Genomic DNA, 27,579 nt, shown 5'->3' with positions numbered 1-27,579 from the left:
TTTCTTAGATTGGGCCTTTTATTTCTGTTTCTATTCCTTCTTTCTGACTAGCCTGATAAAAGCACTATTGCTTATTGTCCATAAAGATGGTCTTAGCAGCTGTATTTTATTTGCTGGTCACTTCTAGTGAAATCTTTCACACAAGTACATGCTGCTCAAGTTGCCTTTTTACATAACTTTGCTGTGATTGTTTATCCTTATACATCAAAGCATATCTGAAGATCATTTTGTTTCTGAAGAAACAGTATTTCTTCCTATGGGATCATAGATATTTTCTTAGGCATTATGCAGATGTCTTCATATTTTAAAATGATTTTACATCTAAGTATGCATCAGCTTTTCATTTATGGTTAATTATTAGTACTTTTCTTTGGATTTGATAGAATACTGCAACAAAAACTACACTTCATATAATTTTTTTCTTGCTGACCTACTGTGTTATTTTTAGGAAAGGCATAGTGGGTTTTACTTAGAAATTTTGGAAATAATTTCAGAAATCTTTTCAGTGACAGAGATGCTTTTGTATGTTTATATGATAAAATATCTGAGTAGATGTGTATACCTAGAATAGGCTGCCTTATCAGGTCTTGGTTTTGTTTGACTTCCTTAAAACAACTAAGCATTCTCTCTACTGCAAAAGTAAAAGGAAGATTGATTTTAAATATAAAAAACTTTTCCAAGAATGAAACTATGAAAAAGTTTCAGCACTAAGTTTCAACCACAGTGGTTACAGAAAACTAGGAATCATTTTATAATGTTTATATTGCTGTGCATGTGCTAGCATGTATTGCATTATTTTGTTTCTTCTTCTTTTGCAGTTACCCTCAAGAATTCCAGGATAAAGGTAAATCTCATACATTTCTTCCCACTGTAGTATATTTTTGCTCCATGACAGACTGTCATACTGGTTTTTAAACACTCAAGTGTGCGTTGCTTGGCCGAGGCCGCTAGCTCCACCTGCTGAGTGAAACAGCAAAGAGCTCCCAAGTTTTAATTCTTGCTGAGCCATCTCTGGGCTGGGTTCGTTTCCTTCCTTAAATGCATCTGAGAATGCTTAGAAAAGAGTGAAGGTTAGAAAAATACCTCAGAATTTAATACAAATGGAGCTTGTTATGTCTGATTTAATTAGAGCTTAGCATTACATGTGACTGTGATGCAGGTTTTTCCTTCCCCCCCCCCCCGAGAATGCATATACAAAGTAATCTGCTTGGGAGATAAAATGTTAACAGAGATAATTTATTTCAACTTCTTTTCTTAACAGTGATTTCAGAAGTCTTCAATTCCATAGTGGTATTTCTTTAACCTTTTAATAGGCTCAGCTAGTGGCAATATGATATTGGCTTTCGATCCACAGTGAATGGATGTTTTCACAGTATAGCAGGATCACAGACCTTTAGTTGGAGAGGAGACGATTTAGTGTGCTGGTAATGAAAACTGAAGTGTGGGTTATCTATTATCTTCTGGTGGAGTTAAGACAAAGCTGCAGAACTCAGTTCAGACAAGACTTAGGAGTTTGTTGCTACAGTGTTGTATTCTGTAACTAAACCTGGAAGGGCTCTTATTTCCATGATGCTAATTCTTGAGGTCGTGACCTATAGCCTGTGGATGCTGGTATGAGGGTCACACTGTGAGGTCAAAAAGCCTGTGCAACGCTCCACATCTTGCACTGGCTGGGGAACTTTCTGTTTTGGAACCGGGAGGTTTGAATGTGTGGACTACTTTCTGCCTCCTGATAAAGTGAAAATATGTGAAGTCATATTCAGGCAAGTAATGTTATAACAAGGCATAATAAGTCCATACATCTCGTACTGCTTTTTAAGTCAAGTTATAGAGGTCTAACAGTTCAACTGAATGAGAAAATGCAACTTCTCAAAGTTAGCCAAGATTTTGTAAGTTCAATCTGTGATTCTTTAAAAAATTATGTTAATATTGTTGCTATTTTTCCTATGTTGTGCCTGAGTACCCTTACAGAAGTTTCTCTCATCCCTTTACTGCCCAATAGAATTAAGGGTGGAAAAATCAAATGTTAATTTATGAAAAAAATGCCTAATCTGAAAGTAGGTGAATGATTGTTTAATTACAGTGCCCCTGACTTTTTGGAAAACATTCTTTTCAGAAGTTGATAGAGAGTCACAGACTTGGATATTTATTAAAAGTAGAACTGTCTACAGAGAACAGAGTTGTTTTTTTTATAAGCTGAAGAAATTCATAATGTGTTTGCTTTTCTCATTGATAACTTGATTCAGAATTTCTTCTGCAATTGAAAAAATGATTATTGAAGATAAAGTTTAGTTATCTCCAGTAAAATGTGTGATTTCGTTAATATAGTTTGTAATTGCTCTGATTTGTGGAAGTTGTATTGAACATTATTGTTTTTGTTAGGCTGTATTTGCTTCTGAAGAAGGATATATTGCTGTTTTAATTTAACTTTCATAATGTATATTTTAGGTTCAGATGCTGTAACTGTGCAGATGGTGAAGCTTGTAAATGCTGACATGTTAGATTTTGTTTGGGGTTTGTTAATAAAATGAGAAGACTCTAAAGTTACACCATTGTTTTCTGCAAACAAGGATAAATTTCTTCAAATTCTTGTGCATTTGTGTGCATGAATATGAAAAAGTCATGGGAAGTATGAACCTGCTCTTATTTGCAAAATATTTGAGGGAATGTGGTTGAGTGATATGAATTGTCAGTGTAATCTCTGGAGATCAGGAAGTATATACTAAACTTTATTTGGTAGTGTCATTCTTACTTAAGGCCTGTGCAAATTAAGCATGACTCAGGTAGGTGTAGAACAAAGTACTCATCACACAGCAGTGAGCAATTGGATTCTGTGCCAGCTACTGAAGTAAAAAAGCAGCGGCAGCAGCTGAACAAGGTCAACTTTTGTGCACATTCCATACTATGTGCACACCTCTATGTTAGAAAAATGGAAAATAGAAGATTTAGAACTGAGACGCCTGGTCATCTTCTCATTTCTTCCCTGCTTCCAGAGAAAGAAGAAATACTCTCAAAATGTAAAGTGGAAAAAGGAATGGTGGATGAAGCAGAAATGGGATAGTTGTACTGAAAGGAAAATATGAAGGGGAAAAAATCCCAGCAAAACAACTCACTACGATGCACAGTTGAAACTCATATTTGCTGTTCGCTGTATCTGATTACTCCATTTCTTAATGCAAATAATAGTCTTTTTTTTTTTTTTCAAGCTAAAAGAACGGTGAGGAATGATTCATACCATGTAGCATCACCACCGTGTATTAGTTGTCTTATTATATTGACTGTTTGCAAAAATTCTGTGAGTTGTGATCTGTCATCATTCCAGAGTCATCCAGAAGAGTTTTTTGATGGCTGAAAGAAGTGAACTAACATTTTGGGTATTCTTATATTTCCCATAAAATATTACAAAATGGAGCACTGGTCTCTCAAACAGCAGCTCCATCAGCTTGTAAGTTGTTCCACAAACATGTTCTGTGGACATTGCTTGTCACTCCACTTTCTTTCATGGTTACTTGTTCTCAAAGTTCCACTGGCTTTGCACATAGTGACTAGTCTGTTTGTCCAAGGTATTTTGTGTGAGCTCTTGTTGTATGGGCTTTTGCTACTAAGATACAGAATCTCACCTTCAGAAAGATAAGAATGTTTAAAATAAAAATTAAAAAAGTAGAAGTAGAAATGGAAGAGCCTGTAAGTAGAACCAGGCTTCTTAAAACTGAAATCATCCTCTTGCAAATCTCAGCCTTTCAGAAAGGGCATCTACTTCCTTACAACCAAATTGATGGAATGGAGCACTTTCTTGCATCCTCTTAAAAGTTTGTTTTTTTTTTTTTATGTTGCCACCTGTTTGGTCATTAAGTAGACTAGCAAATACATCTTTAGTACCCACATACTAAAAAAAGAGAAGCTCTTTAGGGGATGTGAATGCTTATGAAAATATAAGATGTTAAATTAATAACACAGGAAAATAGATAACATTTGACAAAATTCAATAATCACATGTTGAAGTTTACAGTTAAGCAGAATGCTGATTTGTATTTTCAGTTTCTTCTCATGACCAATTGTATTGGTATCCAAAACACGAATGTTTCCACAAATCTATTTATTATGTTAAGTATTTTATTCTTAGGTTAAGGAACTTATTTGAAGCTTCTTTTACTCTTACTCCTGTGTGTGTGTGTGTGTGTGTGTGTGTATATATATATATTATATATTTATATATATTTTATACATATATATATTTTTGAATTTTAAGTATTTGACTCTTGTTCTAAGCAGTTTAAGCTAAACCGTAAAGCTGCAGTTGCACTCAAGATGACCTGTTCTCGATCTTAGAGGTGAGAAGGAACGTGGAAACTGAGGCAGTTTTTATAGGAATTGGGTTCATTCTTAATAAGACTAATATTCCACTAAGGATATAGAAATCTGGGCTTTGTCAAAGATTCTGAGTTAATACAGTTTTTGGCATTTCTCTGTTTTGAGATTAATTGTATCAATACCATGGCTGCCAAAATGTTTAGTTAAAAGAACCTTGTTTTCAGCTTATGCTAAAAATAGTGCTAATGTTGGCAGAAGCATTCTGAGCCCGAGAAGCTGTACTTGTGTTTGAGGTTCACTTGCCATCTGTTCTCTACATTTATTTTAGTAATATATATTTTTAAAATAATTTTTCACACACATGCACAAAAATCAGTCTGTTTGAAGTGAGACACCAAAAGCACTAGCCAAATCCAGTCATAATATGGCAATTTACAGAACAAGTTCCCCTCATAAAGCTTGCAGTGCTACTCATATCTGGTCTGCAACACATGACTTTGGCAGTATTTATACAGAAAAGTGTGATTTGATGTTTGCTGAATTACTGCTTTTAAGTCTAATAAAGGTCCACCCTTTCATTTTCATTTTGCTTTACTTTAATGGAAGTTAAACTTATGCCTCTAGAGCATCAGTGATGTTCTGCGTGTGATTTTGGAGCACCTACAGGAAGCCTTTAAATGATTCAGATGCCTTTGTGGCTCCTGGCAGGACAGTGAGTGTCTGGAGGCTGAAACACCTGCTCCTGGGAGATAGGCAGCCTGAAAGAGTAGTATACTGTATAGAGTATATACAGTATAGTATATATAGAGTATATACAGTATAGAGTATTATATCTGTATACAGAGACTTTGCATTTTCTGTTTTGTGTGGAAGTGATCATTCTGTTTCTGACACTGTACACTGTTTTTCAGGAAATAGCAGCAGAGTTTTAGGAGTCATTTTGGGGTTGAGAAAGGGATGCAGTAGCTTGTGGTAATCAGAGCAGTGGCGGATGAGAGTTCTGTATTTTAACACAGTTGAGTTTTTCAGTCAGGAGCATAAATACATCATTAGTAGCTAACCATAAATGGGAAAGAGATGGCTTAGTTGTTATGCGGTCCTTTGAGGATCATCATGATGTATTTCTAGAGAGACTATCAGATGCAGTAAAAATGTGCCAAATATCCCTTTATCCTGGAAGTCTGGAGTGTCTCACAGTAGGCAGGTCACCGCGTTGTCCCTTTCAGCTACACACAGCTGTTGTCTGGGAAGTGTCCATGCCAAGTGCAATTTCCAGCAGCACAAGGAACATCCACCAGTGCAGCACAGAATGGTCTTATCCTGGTGTGCACCATCAGAAAGGTCTGGGTACCGGGTACTCAACAAGTAAAGCTTATATTGCTTTTCTTTTTTTTTTTTTTCTTTTTTTGCTTGGTGTATATTTGCTTACAAACTGAAGGATGTTTCAGTATTTTTTAGCTGCTAGAAGATTCCTACTTGACCTTTACAAAACAAACAAGCCATTAAAAACTATCTTGTTAGCATCAGAATCTAGAAGACAGGAATGAGTATCAAAGCAGATTGCATGGCAAAGCATACATTGAGAGAGTGGCTGTCACCAGTCATCTTGCAGGGATGGGTTCTTATGGGTTGAGATGGTAGCATCCTAAAAAAAATTATTTTTAAATTAAAAATCAGCTTCAGTTATCAAGGGGCTGAAGCAGGCTTGTGCCAATTTGAAAGCAACTTTATCCAGTTATTTCTGTGCAAACCTGCGTAAGTGAGAACCTTGCATTTATTTGCATGGTGGCATCATGGAGCCCTTTGCTCAGCAGGCTCTTATTGCAGCAAAGGCTGGACCGAAGGCAGTTGTTGCAGCCTGCTGTGATGTGGGAGCTCGCGAATTGGCAAGAAGCAGGATGTTTTGACCTGCACATCTCTTTGTTTTCATGAGTTGCTTTAGTTGAGCAATTTCGTTGTATCACTTTATATGAACTCTTTAGAAATAAAACGAGTTTTTAGTGATCTGAGAACCTCTAATGAGCAACAATGTCTTTCTTAGGCATTGGTTGAAGCATCTGAAGCATCCTGTTTGCCTTTTCTCAGATTTAGCAGCTTAAGTAGTATCTTTAAGGCTCACTGTAATCAGACTATTGCAGATGAAAATGAATTCCTGAGTTTTTTTTTTTTTAAAGCGGAACAATATGGTCCTGCTCATTATATTCAGGTTGTACCAAATAAACCTGTTGGAAATCTTCAAAATAGAAAACAGAGATTGAAGTGCAGCCCTTGTTACAATTAGGAGAAGTTTTACCCAGTTCTACAATCTTAATGTGGTATAACTTACCCTTTGGTGTACATCGTTTCCTAAATTAGTTAAGGAGCTGTAACTGAAAAGGTAGTATTTACAAGGAAAGATGTGGTTTATTTTTGTACAGATAGCATAAAATATTGATTCTACTATCAAACCTGTAAGAGGTTAGTTTAAATTGCAGAATCCCGAGAATAAGATCGGTTCACGTACATATTTTAGTTGTCTATTAAGTAACTATTTATTGTAACTATTAGGTATCTACTGTTAAACTTTTTTTCAAGTTCCAGATAAGTCATACAGTATTCTGGGGAAACAAGAAACTATCAATGGGCATCAGCTCCTTAACTATCCTTGTAACTACATAACTGGGACACATTCATGTCATTCCTTTGTGCAATAACTTCTGCAAAGAAGTATTTTTAAACTGATCATTAATTTTATGACCACAGAAATGAGATGCAAAATTTATGCTGTTGTCATTGGCACAAGTTCAAGGCACTACTGACATTAAGTGTGATTGTAATGGAATGGCTGCCAACTAATGAGTCTATAGACATTTCATTTGAGCATGCTTTGCTTTTAGAAGTCTGATTAGGCAGTAATGCTTTCAATTATGCCAGCAAATTGCATTGGATACATTTACCTGATGCCCATTCTTGCTTTGTAGTTCAGTTTTCTATTACATAAATGCAAGTTGAATGCTTCTCTTTAATTTATTGGTGCTTTTGGGGTGTATTTTTAGGTACTTGGCACCTGAAGAGAGGAGTAGCGACTTGTCAACTCTGCTCAACACTGACTCCTCTGACTGCTTAAGGAGTAGCACTGATAGTTTCAAACGCAGTTCTATCTAGCCTTCTTTGGAAGGTGAGGTATAAACTGCAGTGCAGCACCTTAATGGCTTAGAATGTGGAGACAAGACAGAGATTACTCTGAGTGGGAATGCAAAGGACCCCACAGAATCAGCATGGAACCTCTCTGTAAACTGTCAGGAGCAATATCCTCGTGTATTAATAGCATACACTCCTAAGGTGTCTTTTAACTGCCAAAACCCAAGGCTGATAGCCTGTAGTCATTGTTTCACGTGAGCACAAAAGCTCTGTGAAACACTGCCTGTTAAAGCTGCAGAGCACGTGGAGTCAGCTCTCCATCAACACGAGTGCAGCTCATGATAGATGAGTGAAGGGTTACATTTCAGTGCATAATACAGACTTAAAATACTTCTGTTTAATCTAAAACAAAAACAAAAAAAGGAAGTTTTTGGCTTAATTTAGTCCTCTGTGGCTGCAGGTTACTTGTGATTCTTTTAGTGCCTGTGACCTGTTCTCCATGTTTTTGATGCACAAAAAGTTGGGGTACCTAAATATATGACTGCATGACATGGGATCTGTATATTTGTCCTGATTATCTTTCTCATCTTTTTTTCATTGTCTTCAAAGTCCTCAAGCCTTTGTTTACAATTTAAAGGCAGCTGGTCTCTTGCATGTAAGGGTAAAAGATGATCGTAGTAAATATGGCATAATCTTGTTCTGTTCACATGCTCTCCGCTCTGTGGCTTTCTGTTTGGATGAAGGAGTGAATCTTGAAGACAGATAATTTACTTCTGATTGGTTTGACAGGTGTGATGAAATGCAAATATTTTGATCAGATTTACACGGGAGCCAGAGTGCTACCGGAAGTAGACTGTGTCAAAAATAGATTTGGAATCAGGTTCACATTCTAAGCAATACTTGTATGGCACTGGGACTTGAAAGGAAACTTTGCTCAGAAAAGCACTAAATTAATGAAAAGAAAATGCAATTTGTTGTTTAGCAATTTTGGGCTACAAAAATTCCAGTAAAGCAAGAAAAAAAAATTCTGGAAAGAAAACATGTTGGTTTTTTTTTTGTTTTGTTTTTTTTGTGAAGAACAGGGTATAGGCTGGATTTTTATATATTAAATAGAAAATAAAGGAATAAAACTCTCAGCCATAGCTAGGCAGCCCAACTGGTTTCTATGGATGCAGAGAATAATTTCACTGTGGATGGGGGTTTATTTGGGAGTTTATAAATTAGCTGTGTGGTACAGTGCTCCAAAAGAGAATATGTGAATAGAGATGCATGTCTGGAGAGCTCTGGAAAGCTTTTGCATGTGAATAAAACAAAAGGAAGTGCTTAAGCAATTTTTTCCTTATATACTTTTTAAGAAAATGGAGGGCTATTTGATCTGTTGGAGCATCAGAGTTATGATTTTGGTTTGGTGACAGTGTCAGCTTTAATTATTGGATATTTCTTATTTTCCAAGGCTGTTTCTTTAAAAACAAATAAATAATCATGTGGTTGAGGTTGTGGTTTCTCTTTAATTTTCACTTTTTTTCCTCGTATATTTCCAGTATTTTTTTTCCCTTCTGCTTCTTTGCCTAGTTGCTATGAAAGCAAACAAACCAAACTCAGAAAATACACTGCATTTCAGGGGGATAAAATTAAATTTTGTCTTATTAAACAAGAACCTCAACTGTAGCAATTTCTCTTTATTTCCCAATATTTAATACACTCTGGTCAGCATCATGCGCTGTTCAGCTAATAATGCAACGTTTGTTTGTTTGTTGTGGTAGGGCTCTCAGTTGTTTGAGAAATTCATCGCTAGAGTGCTGCATTAAGGCACCCCTTTGGGCTGGGTGCTCTCAGAAGGTGATCCCGTTTTTAGCTTCCTTGGAAGAGTACAGCACACACTGCATTCGCAGAGTGCCCCTAGAAAGAAGTTGAAGAAAAAAGGAAAGTGGGCAGAGGAGGACAAAGTGTTGCCAGAAGTAGTTGGGCGGGCCTCTGGAAGGAAGATGCAGCATATCCCAGATCCTCTCTACACTTAGAAATGAAAGAGTTCTTGCGTTGACACTGCCCATTTCTCTTCCTGACAGCGTTTGCTCTTGCCTACCTCTTTGCTGTGTTTTTTTTTTTTTTTCTTTTTCCTCCACCCTGTCAGCTAAGCAGCACTGGTAGTAGGTTCATTATAGGACAGTGTTTAAGAAAACCACTCCAACAAAATACACTTGGCCAATTAGCATGTTGCTCCAGAACAGTAGCATTGAAATACAAGGTGACAAGGTGCACTTTGAAATAATAGTTAATATTCTCCTTAACAGTGAGATTCACTTATTCAGTTGTAATGAAAATACTTGCCTTTGGATTCTGTGTTTGCATGACAGACTATATTACATAGTAATGTGGGTTTTTTTTTTTTTTTGACTTTTCAGAATTGGAAGATGAGGAAGAGTCAGAGAGCTCCTTTTCTTCACCTCCTGACAGTGCCTCAATAGCATCTGACCGATGTGATAAAGAGGATGAAGCACATTCTGATGGTATGTGACACTGTTTATCTTAGAATGTACTAGATTTGCCAGTTTGCTACAAACTCGTGTACTGGGTGCCTCGTGATGAGAATGTTACTGTTGGAAATCAGATAAGCAGATAAGCATCACAGCTGGACAGTTTTCCTACCTTTACAAGAACCTTTAAAGGAACAGAAGAGCTCTCTCTAGTGGTCCTAGAGCATAGTGAAGCTGCCACAAATTTGCATGTTTTTTTTTTTTCTCAAACCCACGCTTTCTGATAACAAAACATCTTCTGTAGATGCGTATGTTTTTATAGAGAGATCATGGCTAAAGCAGTGTGAATATTTGTACTAACAAATTGTTTGTTAATTCAACATTATCAGATTCTTGCTTAATTTTATTGTGCTACTTAATGGCTTACTGTATTATTTATCATATAAATAATGAAACAGTTTATGTGATTGATATTTTTCTGCAAACTCCATGCAGAATAGGTTCATAAAATATTAAATTAATTATTCCTACAATGTTTCCTTGCATTGAGGTAGTCTTTTTGTGGAATGTTTTTGTTGTATACATTTTAAATTTGAGTTTGCATAACAAGGAAAATCTAAGATCCATAGCTGTTTTCCACGTTGTTTTGGGTTGTATTCATTAAATTTAATGCTAAATGTGGCTGTTCTGAAGACATGAACGATTGAATATTTCAGTAGCTAACAAGCTCGCTTTAGCATAGTGTCCATATTTTTGAGGTTCATTTATTGTATAAATAATATTAAAACCCTTCTATAGATAATACAAGGCAGTAAATTAAGTATATGTACAAATAAATTAACGATGTATATTAATTTGTGGCACTGGAAGTTAGACCTGCTAGTGAATGATGTTTTCTGACATGATATGATGATCGAATTGTGCAGCTCATTCTCGAGATACAATTGCTGAATGAAAATATGCTTCCCGCAACATAGCACTCCACGTTTTATGTTATCCAGATTATTCCCTTTGGAAACATAAATTGCTTTTATGAGGTATAAAATTATGTCTATTGCAGAACAGGGATAAGTCAAGTACATGCATAAGTGATAAACCTTCTAACCACTGATTCAGAATAACACAGTTTTTTTTTTTATATTCAGAACTCTGTAAAATGTGTAACAATAATAATCACACTTCTTTTTATATTGAGCTTGTTGCATTTCAGCAATGTGACCTTCTAAAAAAAAATAGTAAAAACAAGCCTTTTTGCTTTCTTGTTGAAATGTAATTATCAGTCAAATTGAATATGGCTTTTAGAAAAGCCAAGCTAATTTTCCAAACTACAGATGAATGCAACTTTCCATTTATTTATTTTTGCTTACAAACATAATCTCAACATTATTTCTAATTGTAACTTAATAACATGGTACTGATTGCATAAAGGGTTTCTGACAAAATTGTATGACTGTTTAATAGGAGATATGATTATATATTTGTTTCAAAACAAGTTAATCAAGAAAAAAGTGATAACGTTCATAAAACTAAATGAATAGCTGAAGAATGCTGATACCAGAGTATATAAATTACTATACGATTTTGTACAGATGAATAATTAATTTTTAGTTCATTCTGGAAGCTGTGATTATGAGACTAGGTCTGGTATCCGCCCGTCAGTATCTTTGCTTATTCTATTCGTTAACATTTTGGCTGGAAACATGGTGGGTTACATTTAAGGTGATGTTACCTCATTGTTCCCTCTACATTTTCGGAGAAATTCTCCTTGGTTACCTAGTGGAAGCTCAGAATGAGGGAAACGTGGCAAATTTTGTCTGCGAATACTTACATTTAATTAGGAATTTTCTTCCTCTTTGAATGTCCAGTGTGCCATTTTGAGCGTTTTGATTTTAACATATATAGACTACCATTAAAACATAGCCTCATAGACTGTGTATGAAAATCCATGTTAAGAGAATCTTATAAGAGGTGAATTGATCCTCTGAGGTGCAATTTGTTTCAGTTTTCATAGGCATGATTGGGTTTGTTGAAGCTTAGTAGTTAATTTTTATTTTTTAGCAGTCTCTTAGTGCTCAATATTTAAGCCTAGTGAAGCAGCTGGATCCATAGAGTAGACACTTGGTCTGATGCAGTTACCAGTTTAGTTCAGCAGGGCTGTGCATAGGTGTAAAACCTCATTTGCATAGAATCAAGGCTCTCAGCATTAACAGAGGGGCATAACTGTAGGTAATCAAATGGAGAAGCATTCTTTATTTGAGTGTGTTTGTATTATTTTATATAAACCTTTGAAGCATGTTTGCTGTTTGAAAAACAAAAATGTATATATATGTATATATTTACCTTTATATACTTGAATTCAAGACTTCAAGATTTGTCTGACTTCTGAAAGCACTGCTGCTTGGCTTTGCCGTGTTACTGTCAAAATATAATTTGTGAAGGCACCCGCTTGGTAACAGATAAAGAATTAGTGTATTACGTGTACATTATAGTCATTGTAAAATCCCGGAGTTTTTGTGTGACCTTTGTCTAATGGTGTATTAATTACACAAGAGATAATCCATTTAACAATAAGTATGGGATAACTAAATTAGCACAGGTCACCTAAAGGCCTTTTGTCAAATCCGATTGTTATGTTGTCCTTTTGACTTTTACCTTATGGTAGGCACTAACAAAGTATCTAAACTTTGATGGATTATAAACTCTAAACATGATATGTATTTTTCATAATGCTAATGTAATTTTCTAGGTACTGAAAAGGTCAAACCCACACGTCTCTGTGTGCATTCTAAGTCTGTCTTTCCTTTTAATATTTCTTTTTCTCTGTTCCTCTGGTTCAAAAGTTCACTCCGTTCCCAAATGGCCACCTAATTTTCCAGTTATTCCCTCAAGCCATATGTGTTTTGGTTTCTTTATGGTTTATTAGGTACTGTAGGAAAGTAGCATAAGTTATATCTTCTAATGAAATTCAAGCACACTTCAGTGATGCTTTGACTTGATTGCTGGCAGCAATTAAATCACAACGAAGGAGAATGATGCATAGGCTTACATGTCCAGACACCCTACAGAAATTGGAAGAGGGATAAAGCACAACAAAACCCCAAATAAAATAACAAACCCAAACCCAAGACAGACAAAACAAAACAGCACTGCCAGGCACTCAGTTCTTAACTTGATTTTTTTTTTTTTATTGGCTAACAGCCTGATTGATAGCAAAATCATAACTTGCTGTATGCTAACAGGCAGAGTTCACTTGTAGGTTATTGTGAGCTGATAAAGGGTTAGATGGAGTTTTGATTTTCACATTGGTCCTTGGTGCACCAGATTAATGGAATTTCAATGAGAGACTGGAGTAGTCACAGCTTTGTCAGAAAAACAGATGGAGATTCTATAGCTATGTCTGCTCATTAATACCAGTTGCCTGAAAGGTGTACTACTTCTCTATACAAAAGACTCAACATAATTGATTTTTGAGTGGTGTCTTTTTTCACTTATTGATGGCTAGGTTTCTTGCAACTTAAACGACAGGTTTTTGTATAGTACATTGTATTACAATGTTATGCCTTGTAATTTCTTACTCCTTTTCCATCTGTATGTTAAAGAACGTAAGTAATGGAAAATACATCTCTAGGTTCATTAGAAAGCAAAGCATGCTGAAATACATAAAAGGTGAAAAAGGAAGACTTTATTGAAAGTTGCTGGCAAACTTATTTTCAGTTGAGGGTTAATTAATAATGAAGTTGTCATATTAATGGGGAAAATGTTACTGTCTTTTATTTAATTTTCAGGTTCCTTACGTTGATGTGAAATCTAGGTTTAACGCCATACTGAAACTTTCTTAGACTTTAACAGTATAACCATCTTTTATGATGCCCATTGTGGTTTTTTTTTTTTTTTTTTTTTTTTTTTTTTTTTTTTTTACTCTAAAACCTTTGGTTGGTGGTATAGAAACTTGATTCTATGCTAGGCAATGCCTTTACTATTAAGGAATACAACTTTTGTCATTATTGTAACTATTGTGAGTGAACTTGTGAGTGAACCTACCACTTATGAAGAAGATATGTCTGGTTAGCTCTGCAGGGAGTGTGATTTAGTAATTACTGGATTTAAAAAGATCATAGTGAATGCTATTAAAATAATTTAGGTCACTTTCTTTTCTATGGGTAATCTAGAAATGTTGCCTTGAGCATGTGAAGATGAAGGAAGTACTAAAAATGTATCTGAGGACTTGTATGGTCTTCAAATTATCCTATTTGACTATAGCGTATGAATAAAATACGCTTTTTTAGTAGAAAATTCTTAAATGGAGTGAGAATGTCAGGGGATTAGGTAGGCTGAGACACTTATGGACGATTTGTAAATCTGCAGCCTTCAGTGTTTTCTACGTAGGAACGTTTTGAACCTTGTCATCCAGAGTAAAATCTTTGCAGGTTGATGGAATCACAGTGAAAAGCAAAGTGTACTAAAGAACAGCCTGAAACATGAAGAATATTTTGCAAACTCAGCTTAGATTGAAATCCAAATCTCTTCTTTTAATCTCCCTTCCCAAGTTAAATGGGATACATGTGGGAACAGGTGTGTATAAATTCCCAGGTTCACATCTATTTATCGAAGAGAGTGTTGAAATAATAGTCAAAAGATGTAAAGAAGTTCAGCTCCTTGTTGGACAGGAGAGACGTTGTAGTCAAGCAAATATATTATCCTTATTGTGCCTGAAATGATTTTTGGCAGTCACCCGTCTCATCTTTCCTAAAAAATCTCTAATACTGCAACTTCACTGTCTTTCCCAGGCACTTTGTCCCAGTGCAGCACTGCACTTGCTATTAGCAGATACGTGTCCTAAATGCTTCATATCACACTATTTTACTCCCTTTTACTCCCTTTTGTCCATAAAGGACACACAGTGGTTTCTTTCCTTTCTTTTCCTTTTGTAATGTATGTATTCAAAGACTGAAAAGAGGCTCTGTACCTCTCCAAAATTAACTGCTGCTGAAAAAGTCAAGCAACTGAACTGCTTGTTTGTTTGTTTACAGGATCCATAGCAGCAAATATTGCAGTAATTACTTATTTTGAAAAGAAAGATTTTTTTTTTAAAGCATTTGAAATATGGAAAGTTAATCTGATTAATTTTTGTTTAAGCAATTTGCATAGAACAAAAGAGATTAATTTCTCTAAGGAAACATAAGTTTCAGGTGCACTTCTGGCCCTGTTAAAGTCAATGGTAAAGTTAAAAATGATACCGTGTAGGTTAACAGTGTGTACAAATTGATGATACTAAAATGGTTGAACTTCTAATTATCATGATGAAAAACTTCCTATTAAACAATAAACCCCTGTGTTCTTTTAACATTTACCTTTCTCCCGTGGGAGAAATGACATGGTTTGTTGCTCATTTTATTTCATCTATGTTGCTTCAGTGACTGAGCAATAACAAAACAGCCATGTATGCGGCACCACTGGACAGGACAATATCCACGATAAAAACAATAACTTGTTTGACCCATTCTTTTTCATATTATATCATAGATTTGTTCAAGATATCTAGCTATTGTAAAAAAGAACAGAAAGCTGATGTGCACTAGATTTTTTTTTTCCCATTTAGTTTGGCTAATGCTTTTCAAGGTCTGTTCTTTTACATCATGAGTAGCTGAAATAAAAAGGAAGAGAGAAGCTTTTCCTTCAGCTTCCTTTATATGGGATAGGATGTTCAATTACGGGCTTAGGAACTTATTAACACTTTCCTTAGCTATAGACACTTCTACTTTCTGATTTCCTTTTAATTCCTCATTCTTCCTGTTAAGAAATAGCGGTAAGTCAGCTTTCATTCTGCTCCTTACTCCATTACTCACAGAACCAGGGAGATGAGTTAAATGAGAGTGCTGCTTCATAGGATCTCAGTGGCACCTTGAGATGGGTGATTATCCAGTACCCAAGCAAGTGCAACACGTTGTTGTTGCTGAGTTTGTAGGTAAGAGGCTTTTTTCTTTCTTTTTTTTTTTTTTTTTTTTGTGTGTGTGTATCTACCAAGTAAGTCAGGGTGATGGGTCAGCCTTCAGCACACACTACACAGTATCATTTAGTTCAGGCTTTTCCACAGAATTGACTGTTGGGAATTTGTGCCTGTATTTAATTCAGTGTATGCATGAAAGTGTTTAACAACACTAAGTAAAAGATTTTCCCCACATTTATCTTTTTTGTGCTTTAACTGATGAGCGCTTTCAGTGGAGGTGCAAAGTACATTCATAGAGCTTAAGCAAGAAGAAAAAGAACCTGTTAACTCTCAAGTATCATGCAATCCAGCCATTAATGTAATGGACTTGTGTTTGTTTCTTTTTATGAAAGAAGGATGTTGTAATGGTTTAACATTTATAAATTTTGAGATTAAATTTGAATGGAAAAGTAAAATCTATGTCATTAAGAAGCTTATTAAAGTGCTGTGTGGAAAAAAAAAAAAACAACCAAAATGTTACAGATGAAATCTTTATGATACCCACAGTGCAGACAAGTTCATTATTGCTATTCTAAAAAAATGACTTGTAGACATTGTTCACCGCTTAAAAAATTGCGGCAGGAGCTTTACTTCCTGCAGACGTTTGTCACTAGACAGCATCTTTGGTTTGATAGTCTGCTCTGAAATTCTATGTAGATATTCACTTGAATTACTTCCGAGAGTGAGATTAAGAGTAGAGTACGAGATCAAAATATTGAATGTTGACTTCCCTCCAAGCTAAAATTATTACTACTGTTTCTTAATTAACGTTATTCAAAACCTGTTCACTGCTGTCACAACAAGGAAAGGTATTATCACATGGATGTTAACTCTTGTCTTTGCTGCTATTTATATTGACAAAAATTCTTTGGGACTCATTTTGTGCAAGGAGTTATAAGTGATATTGTACTGTGAAATGGGCTAAAACCTTTTCTGGTCTAAAAAAGATTTTCATGGCCTCTTCCTATCTGAATGCATGTTACTTATTTAATGCGAACTACATCATAGTCTGATACTAACTTTCCAGAGGTATCTCATCTTTGTAGAAAACACTTTTTTCCTGTTCTTCAGCAGCCAAATTTTATATTTCTGTATATATTGGTAATATGTAAAATATTCACAATGCATATTCAACAATGCAATTAATTTATGTGCCTCACGTATCTGCCATTGTGCCTTGCCACCTTGTATTGAAGAGGCAAGGGGAATGATAAATGTGGAATGCATATGATTGGCCCCAGAAGGATGTTTGTAGTGTGCTATAAAATGAGGATTTGGAGACAAGTTAAGTAATGGTGGCCCAAGTCTTCCTTGATAGATAACAGGTGAATTGTTCCTTCCCAAGAACAGGTACAGAACATGGGGACATGGACCTTAATATTACAGTTGCCTGAGAAAAAATGAATGGAAATGATGTCATTGAATTAAAACTAAAAAACAAATCAAATGAACAAACCATTCCCCCTCCAAAACAAACAAACAGCCCCTCTCCTCCCCCCCAAAAAACACCAAAAGAACAAATAACTAAAAAAAAAATTGCTTTTTACAATTCTATCTATTTTGTGCTCAGCAATTTGAGTTTGTATTTCTGAGAGAGGTAGGGTTAAATAATTGTCTTTACGTGAAATTAAGAACGGGGTGCTTTTTCTCCCCTCAGTGGCTTCTTTAGAAACTGAATTGAGTACTATATTTTAATAGGAAAAGAATTGGTGAGATTATGACCAACTTTGATCGAAGATTTTTGGTATATTTTAGCAAAGTGGTTATTCTGTATTTGTGTTGTACACCTGTGAGTTAGGAGTTAAAAACACACAAAAGAATGTAGTCATAATGCTGACAAATGCAGAGATTTCTTCTGTAATCTGTATACGCAGATTTGGGTTATAAAGTGGTAAATAAGTCCTGCAAAATAAAAACATTTTGTCTTTACTTATTAACCACAAGCATCTGCAAATTTTTGTTTGGCAGTATTAGGGATTTTGCCATGCAGCTGGTGGAGGCACGCTTTAGTATGCACTGCTTTTTTAATATGTGGCATACATTTTTCTTCTCTCTCAGATCTCTGGAATCTTCCAGTGTCCTCATTTGTTTGAATGATATTTAGAATTTGGTATAAAAATAATGTGAAAATGCCATAGTGAGCTGGTGATAATTGATTTAGTCCATCACACTGAAATACCCCTTGTTTCCCTCTTCCTCCTCCCGTGGGCAATAATCATGGGATCAAGCTGCCAGTCTGTAGATATAATTTTTCCAGCAGTGCCATCTGGCTACTTGGCACTAGAAGTTGTACTGGCTTCTTAGCTGTTTCCACTGATTTTTGTCAAATTGAACTCAGTTGAGGAGATGTCTTTTGCTAGTGGATGTTGATTTTTTTTTTTTTTTTTTTCTTTTTTTTTTTTTTTTTTCCTATAGTGAATATTGTTTTTTGTTGAAGTTTGTACAGAGCTGCTGATGTTTGGTTTTTCTTTTTTTTTTTTTTTTTCTTTTTTCTTTATTTTTGTTTATTGTAGAGAGCTTCAACAGTTAGATGGAATTTTCTCTTTTTTCTTTCTTGGGAGCTTTTACTTTTTAAAGAAATTATGGATGAACTATTAGAATTCTAATATAAGAGACTCTATTTTAATGGGTCTGTGTGACATAAGTGACAGGCCTTATGTTTTGGAAGACTTAACCAACCAAGTCTCTTTTTAAGATTTTATATGTATATATTTTATTACGAAATATAAACCTCTAGAAATTGATTGCTCAGCAGAACAAACACATCTGAGTTTTTTCTATTCAAGTCTTAGAAGTGTTTCACTGCCATACAGTATGATGAGTAAGAAGACAGTGCTCAGTAAATAGTGTTTGAATGGGCAAATGAGGCGGGAAGAGAATCATCTTGATTAATTTATTTTGTTGTTGTTATTCGTTGTTTAATTTACTTTTTATTCTTTGTTCGTATATATGCATACAAACCCTAAATACTCTGGCACAATACGAAAATAGCATTTCAGATAACGTGCCTTTATTTACTTAAAACAAACAAACAAGCTTTGAATATTTTGGATGAAATTAAAAATAAAATCCAAAGTGTTCTCTGCTATATATACTCCTATTAGGACGAGACTAACTGCTTTTTAAAATTCTTTCATTTCATTTGAGAATGTTTTTACTTTAGCCATGTCAACTGCCATGTCTCAGATAAATGAATTGTAGTCATCTTTGGTAGGAAATCTGATTTTTTGTAGAATACTTCTTGAATTTTTGGGAACTATCTTAAAATTGTTCAAGGTAACCTTGTGGACTCTCAGACATGAACAGTTGTGTTTAGTGGCCTGTTGGAATATAAAAATATTATTAACCCTAAAAGTAGAAAAATAGCAAGTGTTATTTGTTTATCATAGTTGTAGTATTACCCTAATGTCTGTGTTAATAAAATACAATTCAATTTTTCTTTAAATCAATATTATTGTTATTTCCCGGCACTGGAGAAATTGCCCAGTACTGGAAATGATAGGGCTAAAAATCTTAAAAGGACAAAGAAGGCCTTGGTGAGATTTTTATAGCAGTTGATTTAAACTAAATTCCAAGGATCTCTCAGTATCTCTTCACAGTTGGCTTTTAACGAAAAAGAGGAAAGGCAAGGGGTCTGAGCATGGGTCTCCTTATCAGTAACCCGACTCTGATGCAAAGTGGGTATTTTTAACATACGAGTTCAGTTGAAAGAGTCTTCAGCGACAGCTATAAAGCAATGATGGCAAGTATAGCTAAATATGCATGATCTATTATAATAGCAGAAGTGTAAGTCTTTAGCTTTGCAAAGTGTGTTCTCTCGTGCACGATTTTAAGGGGACTGGTATATCGTGAATTTCAAAAATAGCTTCAAACCTTCTTTTTGTTCATAACTGCAAATCCAAAGATAAAATGCTGCCGCTAATCAATTGGCTGGGATGCCACCTCATTAAGATTTACACGATCATCAGAAATGCCCAGAATTGTTTGTTGGCGATATCCTAACTCAAATATATAAAGGGGATACTACAGCATTTTTCTTTAGAATCGCAGGGAGTTCAGTGACCTTTTGTGGCAAATTATGTAGAAAGAAAATATTTATATTCATTTAAAATAACCTCCATGAAGAAATAGTCTCATTACGCTGTTTGATCAATTTCTTGTAGCCTGAACTGCAGCATGCTGCTATTGCCATCGGTTGATGGAATACACTGAGAAGTGGCTAATGGTGATGGTGCTCATCAGGACAGGGTTCAGCCAGCGGTCAGCAACAAATAATTCAAGACTGTTTCTAAGTTTGTGGCTGGTGGAATTTGCTTCTTGCCCCAAGCCAGCAGCATTGCTGAGCTGGGCTATTTGATTAGAAGAGGAGCATATTTGCTTCTTAGCAACTGCACATTTGCACAACACACAGACCTATACTGCCTCCAAAGGTTTTCCTTTTGTGATGGTGGAATAATACTTCCCTGTTGATTGACAGACAAAAGGAATCTTTGCAATGCAGAAGAGTTTACAACCAATTTTTCCTTTGTCTTTTGTATACTTCTTAATTTAGTACTGCCTGATACAAATCTGTATATGCAGCAAGACAGTCCACAATTTGAACTCCTGCATTTAAGCTATTGCTACTATGCATATTTAAAAGACAGATGCACACTTAGGTTTAATCATTGGCATGTGCAGCTTTTTCCCCAGCAGATCTACTTAGTGGAAATTATTTTCTACTGTATTTTGAAATGGCTTCTTGGAGAGAGAGAGAGAGAGATATATATATATATAAAACCATCTCCCACGCAAGAGTGACATTCCTTTTACAGAAGGTGGTGATAAGAGTGAAAGCTGTCCTGTTTTTGGTGTGTTTTTAAACGTATTAACAGAAGCGTAGCAGTGATTGCAATTTTAATATTCTGTGTGCGTGTACTTCTCAATGTAACATTTCCTACAGGAAGTGAATCTACAGAAAAAAATGTGTCTAGTCAGGGGAAGGCGAAGGTATTTATAACACTGGTAATCCTTAAGACAATTTAGGAAAAAGAAAGCCTGAGATTTACAGTCCTAGGAGGGCAGGGCAAGAAAAAAGCTAACTTTTTTTTTTTTATGGCTTTACAGCTCTTTTCGCTCCTGGCCAGTGTTTTATTGTGGAAGTTTCTGTAGTGCCATAGTGGAGCAATAAATTGCTGATGCGGTTGCTGAAATGCTGCATGAAATAGTACAGCTAATGCTAATGTGAATTTTTGATGCAAATATCTGCTTGTGCATTTTCCTAAATAAAAGATGTCTTTTACCTTTTGTAACTAAAAGCAATGAGAAGTACCATTTAAATGTAGGTTTTATAGTCTCTTAAAACTGTATCTTTTAAGGGCAAGGGAGGATTAAAGCAAGAGTACGGAGTAAAAAGACTGGGCATGGCTAACATAAGCATCTAGGAGTTCACTTACTAATAACCTTTTTGGCGGCAATCTGAAGCTAAGAGGAAAGAAGAAAGCAATCTGATAACGGTGAGACAATAATAAACCCCAGATGTCCCTCTAGGTAAACGTTAAAATACCAAAGTCTTAAATTCTTTTTTTTCCATCAGCAGTTCTTTTTAGATTATTTTAAATCACTATACAAAATGTAATTTTCTTTGAGATTTTTAGGGGTGGAGAAAGAGGGATGAAAGAAAGTGAAAGAGGTAAAGGGGAAACATTGGACAACCTGGGGAACAAGTCTATGGGGTGTGCATGCAGCTGAACAAGAGGTAGGAATAAGTGCCAGTGTTGTTCTGGAGGCTCTGGAAGGGCTTGACTGGTGGCTTCTTTCTCTTTCTGGTAAATTTGATGGATGCATAATGTAAATTTTTTGGGGGAGTGTTTTAACGTACTGGAAAGATTTGGCAGAATGCAGGGAGAGGTCTAAATCTGATGTTCAGAGCTACGGCAGTGTGGTGAGGTGGCTGCTTATGTGGCTGAATTGCCAAGGAGAATCTTACACCTTGAGGACCTAATTTTAGTACCTTGATACCTGTTAAGGTGTTGCCTGTGTTCTACTCCAATGTTACACTTTTTTCAGTAATATATTCATAATGAATTAGCTTTAAAATAAAATAAATACAGAGAGCTTTTATAAGCAGTAGGATTTTTGAATGCATCACTAAAATATGTAGGAATTGTCATATAGCTATTACGAAAATGCAGCTATATCCATGGCAGAATGCAGTAGCTTTTGCAATTGCACTCTAAACAATATCCAGCAATTTAAGAGCAGGATATGAGGAATATATTACCTAATTGAACTGACAAGGGTTTTTTTTTGCATAGGTAGATGCAATTATTCAAATTGGAGGTGGGCCAGAATGCTGGGGTTATTGCCCTCATCTTGCTAATTAGGCTTTCAGTTTCAGTAACAATCATTGAGATATTGGGTGACTGGCTTTTGTATGAATGTAGCCATAGTGTAAATAAATAATTATTAAAAAAATCTTCTCTAGAAGCATCTCAAGTTATGTTAAGTGTATGTATAAAGTTTAGCTCCAGATTGGCAGAAGTAAATGCATATTTTAAAATGTGCGGAACACCAAACATATGAAGACTGAAGGCAGCGTGGCTACACCACTGCCTGTATTAGAAGCATTTTTTTTTTCCTTTTACAAGGTAATGTCTAGAAGGATTTCTACTCTTAGAAATGTATAGATTGCACAATTAAATTAATCCAGTTTCCTCCCTGGATAATTTAAACCTGGAGTTTTTCAAATTTAAATTTGAACAGTTCAGAGGAATCCACAATTCTTGTTTTTAAGACCTAATTTAGGAAATATCACTTAATGTGTATGGCATCTTTGAATTCCCTTGCCACTCTGATACACTGTCATTGGATTTTTTTTTTTATTTTCATGTTAATTGCCTTTGTCCTTTGGAAACAGCCATTATGGGGGAGTTCTGTGTGTTTTTTGTTTTCCTTTTTAGGGGAATAATAACAATGTACAGTGTACAGCGCCATGCAGTGTAGTTAGCAAATAGCTGCTTGCTATGTTTTGAAAAGTGCTTTGGGTATCTAACCCTCAATTAAATCTTGAGGCCAGTCCTTAAGTTCTGTGATTCTCCATTTCCACATTCTATAATTAGTGTCTTCTCCTCAGGTACTTCAGGTGGAGAATTTCTTCAGTATGTCTGCAGTTAGTTGCAAATCAGATATTAAATTAAAAATTACCTTTAGTGAAGAAAGATCATGAATAGAAAACGAGAAGGTGAAAATACCATATAAGAAGCAAATACACAGCATCAAAATGTTTAAAAATCCCAAAAGTTGTTACTGTATATATGAAACAGAGCTAAAACAGTGATCATCATCTCAAAAACTGACAAATAAATTGAATAGTAGAATAGGAGTGCTTTTTTATTATTTCTTCATTGCCTCTTAAGAATGAAAGCAGAACAATGCTTTTTGAAGATAAGCATTACAATATGGGAGGGTGTGGTTGCAATTTAACTAGTTATTTGGGTTCTCACTGCTGTACAGATGAAACCATAATTTGTCCTTTTGGTTTGACGCTTGCACTGATGATCCTCCTGTAATTCTTAATAAATCCTTTGAGACTAAGAGTTAGTTATCTAGCCCTCATGACTAATACACAATTATTAGAATAGAATACTAATACACTAGTGTTAGAATGGTCTTACAGATGAAGAAGCTAACTTTGTTCAGAAACGAAGTTAACTTTGTATTTCCCTTCCACACTCAGAAATGACTTCTTCAGCCAGTATGTGTTCTTGGCTAATACACAGACGATTAAATAAAATGCTTTTACAAACAAGTAGCAGAGTAATTGGTCCTTTTATTTTTTTTCAATATGCTTCTAATCTTACAATAAAGAACTTTGGTAGTTATACAAAGACACATACTGCTATAGCTAATGGACAAAGAAGTTGATCCTGGAGTTCTGTCCTTTAGGACTTCCATGTCTCTGAGTGGCATCCACATAATGCTCTCTAACTGTCCTGCCAGGTGTTTTTCAAGAATTTGTTGTCAGAGTATATTCTTAGAGAACTGCTGGTTAATGCAAGAAAGTCTTGACAGTCTGTTAGCATAGCTTTTGTAGCTATGCAAATACAGGAACCAATCCTTAGGATGATCAGATTTTTATTCTCATACAGTACTGTTAGTAGTTGCAGATCCATTGACTACTTATGAGAATTCAATTTATGTACAATCTGAAACTGAGATTTAGCTGTAGGTATTTTCATTGGATCAAAGCAGCTTTAGAATCCTAGACTCTGTGTACTTACTTTGAATTAGTCCATGCCTTAGAAAACCCAATCTGGGTAAAAGAAAGAAGTGAGAGAAAAAGTTTCTAAGCAGGTCCTGCAGTAGTATACTTGCGTATCTGGGTTCTACAGGAGATGTGTAGCAGAAATTGAAATTAAATCTGTCAAAGCAATCTAGAATAAGAAGTGTAACTGTCAACTCAGGTAAAGTCCAGATGGTTAGGAATGAGATGGTATTATTCTTCGCAGAATTTTACTTGTTTACTTGTTACTATTTCCATGTTACTATATCTAGGCTTTACTATTCAGTATAGTTCTTGATTACTGGACACAGCCAACTGTGAGAGCTTTCTTAACAGTGTCCTACAGTAAACATGTGCTGTTGTACGTTAACCTGTAAGATAAGATTTTGAGATGCAGAGATGGAAGATAGATTCTGGAGATTTCCAGATTCTGGGGCTCTTTTCTAGTGTGTTAAGTGTTGTAGTGTTCTGCAAAGATCAGAACATGCATAGACTTCGTAATTCATTATTCATGGCAATAAATTAAAAAGCAAACAGATAAGAAAAGCCACAAACCAAGAGTGTGAATTTAGGAAAGGAAAGCAAGAAATAGTCCTTCAAAGAATTATTTACTGTAGCTCTGGTATGAATTTATACATAGGGAATGAATCTTACTCTCTTGGAGTTGGTAAAAATTGTTTATGCTCAATTACTTGTTTTCTTTTGTCATCACCATCTCCAAGTTCCTAATGGAAAGAGAGATATAGAGTGACAAAAGCTTGATTATGTAAATAAGTTCTTAAACTAAGCCTACTTCCTATAGTTGTTCTTTGAGAGAAAGTGAGAATTCAAAAAGTGCGTGTTCAAACTGAGGAAAATCTTTGGTTTGACATCTGTCCTTACCACAGTTTAGAATGCGCTGTATGTATGCGTTGGATAACACCATTTACACCTAACAGGATTTTATATTAAAAAAGGAGAAGGAGGAGAAGAGAAGGAAGCAGTGCTATTAGAAATAAAGATTTTCTTGGGAAATAATTTGATTTAGGTAATAAGGATCATCTTTTTACAGTAAGAATCTTCTGTTGTGATGTTTTCCTCAGTCTTTTTCCTGTCAAGCTGCTCTGTACTATAGGTACCACAGGAAAAAGTATGCAGTTTTCTGTGAAATGCATATGTATGCGACATCCCAGTTTACATGCTGTAACCTTCCTCCTGGCTCTTCTCTCTCCCTCAAACTGCTTCTGTTACTTTGGGAATGTGATGGTGGTGGGGGTCTGCAGGAGGAGGGAGGAATCAGCAGACTAAAGGGAAAAAACAACAACAACAACAACAAAAAAACCCCACCAACAACAAAAGGCTTTTCCTCGCTTTTTGTGTGTGTGTGTGTGTGTGTGTGTGTGACATAATGAAACCAACAATGTGTCATAGCATTTCTGGAAATAAGTGAATACTGCTTCTATTTCATGATGAAGAGCAGTGGAAGCAAAGTAGTGCTGACTTGTCCAAGATTGCAAAAGGAATCTGGTTTAGAGCCAGGACTCACTCTGTTTTCTAGCTCCTGCTTACATGGTAAGATCTCTTCATTATGTGTCATGCTTTCCAGCTTTCTGAGTTTTTGACAATTTGAAATGGATATTAAAGGGACACAGGGTAAACTTTTTTTTCCATCCTCAGAACCACATCATTTATTAACAGATGTCATGCAAACGTGTATACAACTTCCATGGCTTTGAGTGTTATGGTAAATGGTAAAGAGGCTCTCGTGGGTTGTGTTTAAGCTGATGCATTCTTCTGAACTACTAGAGATGTTTGAAGTTTTGTATAACGCCTTAATTTTAGTAATATTTTTATAAGAAAACATTGCTATTCCTTTAACTGTTTAAAAACAAAACAAAACAAAAACAAAAACCAGCAGCATTCTGCTCAGGTTTTCAGAATCAGAAAAATCATGTAGTTAGTACAAGTTGAAGCATCACCCTCCCAAAACTTCCTAAGAGCTGTGGCAGTGAATTATACTACTGATACAGTTAATAAAACTGAGTTTTCCCTTCCTGGTTAATTTGAGGGAGGTCTTTCTTCTCCTCCATCCTTCCCTTCCTCCCCCCCAGTTTTAAAAAATTAATACATTAAAAAAAAAAAATTAAAAATTGCAATTGAAAGGTGGGTATCCAGACCAAACCAAAGGTAAAGTGGGTTCTGGAGGTGGTAGAATGTAATCTTTCTATCTGGATGATCACAGCTAACTTTAATAAACTGCTGGAAAAGTTTATGAAAGTTGCTCTTCAACTTCCAAATGATAGAAGTGATTTGGCTTCACTTTAAAAACAGCAGCCTAAAACTGAACTGCCTGAGTGTTATCATTACTCCAAAGCGGCATAATTACCATTAGGAGAGAATTGGTTCCTTTAGAGGAAAAAATAATGAAGGGAAAACTTTTTAAAATGAGTTTTATTACATTTTTCTTATAAAATTAGTCTTTCATTTTGTTGATTAATGTTTGAGCTTAAGATTTTGATGTAGGCATTTCACCATTATAATTCTGAAATATGGGAAGTCCTTGAAAACATTCCCGGATTGCCTTCTGTCTGTCTGCCTTGTAAAAGATCCTTTCAGTTAAATGGACCATCCTCCTTAAATGATGTCATTAGCTTGGATTGAAAAGACATTGCCTGCAGGGAAATCATTTAATTGTCTTAAAGTGCTCTACTTCTGTAGATCTTGAAGCAGCACCCTCACTTCCATCTTTGTATCAGATAATTCATCTAAAATCCTGTTTTTAATCTCTGACGAAATATTGAGATGTAATTTCCAGTTTTATTGGAGAAACTTGAGACCTTTTATAGTCTTGTCTCTGTCAAATAGATAGAAAAGTTTCACTTGTTGAAATGCAAATGGGTAATGTCTTTTTTTTTTTTTTAACTTAAAGAATTAATTTAACTTGCATTCATGCATTGCATTATAAATATTAATGTATTGAACTCTTACATTTCACTGACACCAAGATATACTTATTTGATTTTAGAAAAAGATATATTTGCTTGTTTGAACAGGAGGTTTGATTTTGGGGATGAATGTGAACTTCATTTTGGATGAAGGTGATGCATTACATTTAAGAGAACAGCCACAATGACCATCTGCCATCTTTCACTGCATTTACCAGTATCTCAGCTAGTCGTGTAGAAGTCAGTTTTCAGGGATGCTGGGACTTTTTAATTGAGTGGGCATTTGGAACAACAAAAAAGAAAAATCCACGTGTATTGTTCAGCTACTAATTTAATTAGAAATGTAATGTTTGAAAGTATCTTGAACATATTTTCTATAGTTTATTGTACTTCAGTTCTTAAACTCATAGGCACTTAATTTGAAATAATTAAAAGCAGAAATAAAATATTTCAGAACTTAATTTTTTTATATGTGCTGTTTTTGGATTGAGGAAATATACA

General features: G+C 35.3%; 1 protein-coding gene across 1 annotated transcript in view; it reads left to right on the top strand.

Annotated features, from left to right (window-relative positions):
- The window catches only part of SKAP2 (src kinase associated phosphoprotein 2), a 108,990-nt gene that overhangs the window by 11,757 nt on the left and 69,654 nt on the right, over positions 1 to 27,579 (top strand). Inside the window, exons 3-4 of the mRNA XM_048950839.1 lie at positions 819 to 844; positions 9,834 to 9,938. Coding sequence (XP_048806796.1) covers positions 819 to 844; positions 9,834 to 9,938 — 131 coding nt within the window. The remainder of the gene's footprint in view (positions 1 to 818; positions 845 to 9,833; positions 9,939 to 27,579) is intronic.

The sequence above is a fragment of the Lagopus muta genome, chromosome 7 (assembly GCF_023343835.1).
Source record: "Lagopus muta isolate bLagMut1 chromosome 7, bLagMut1 primary, whole genome shotgun sequence".
Lineage (NCBI taxonomy): Eukaryota > Metazoa > Chordata > Aves > Galliformes > Phasianidae > Lagopus > Lagopus muta.
The sequence above is the reverse complement of the archived record's forward strand: the minus strand, read 5'-3'. Positions and strand labels throughout refer to the sequence as shown.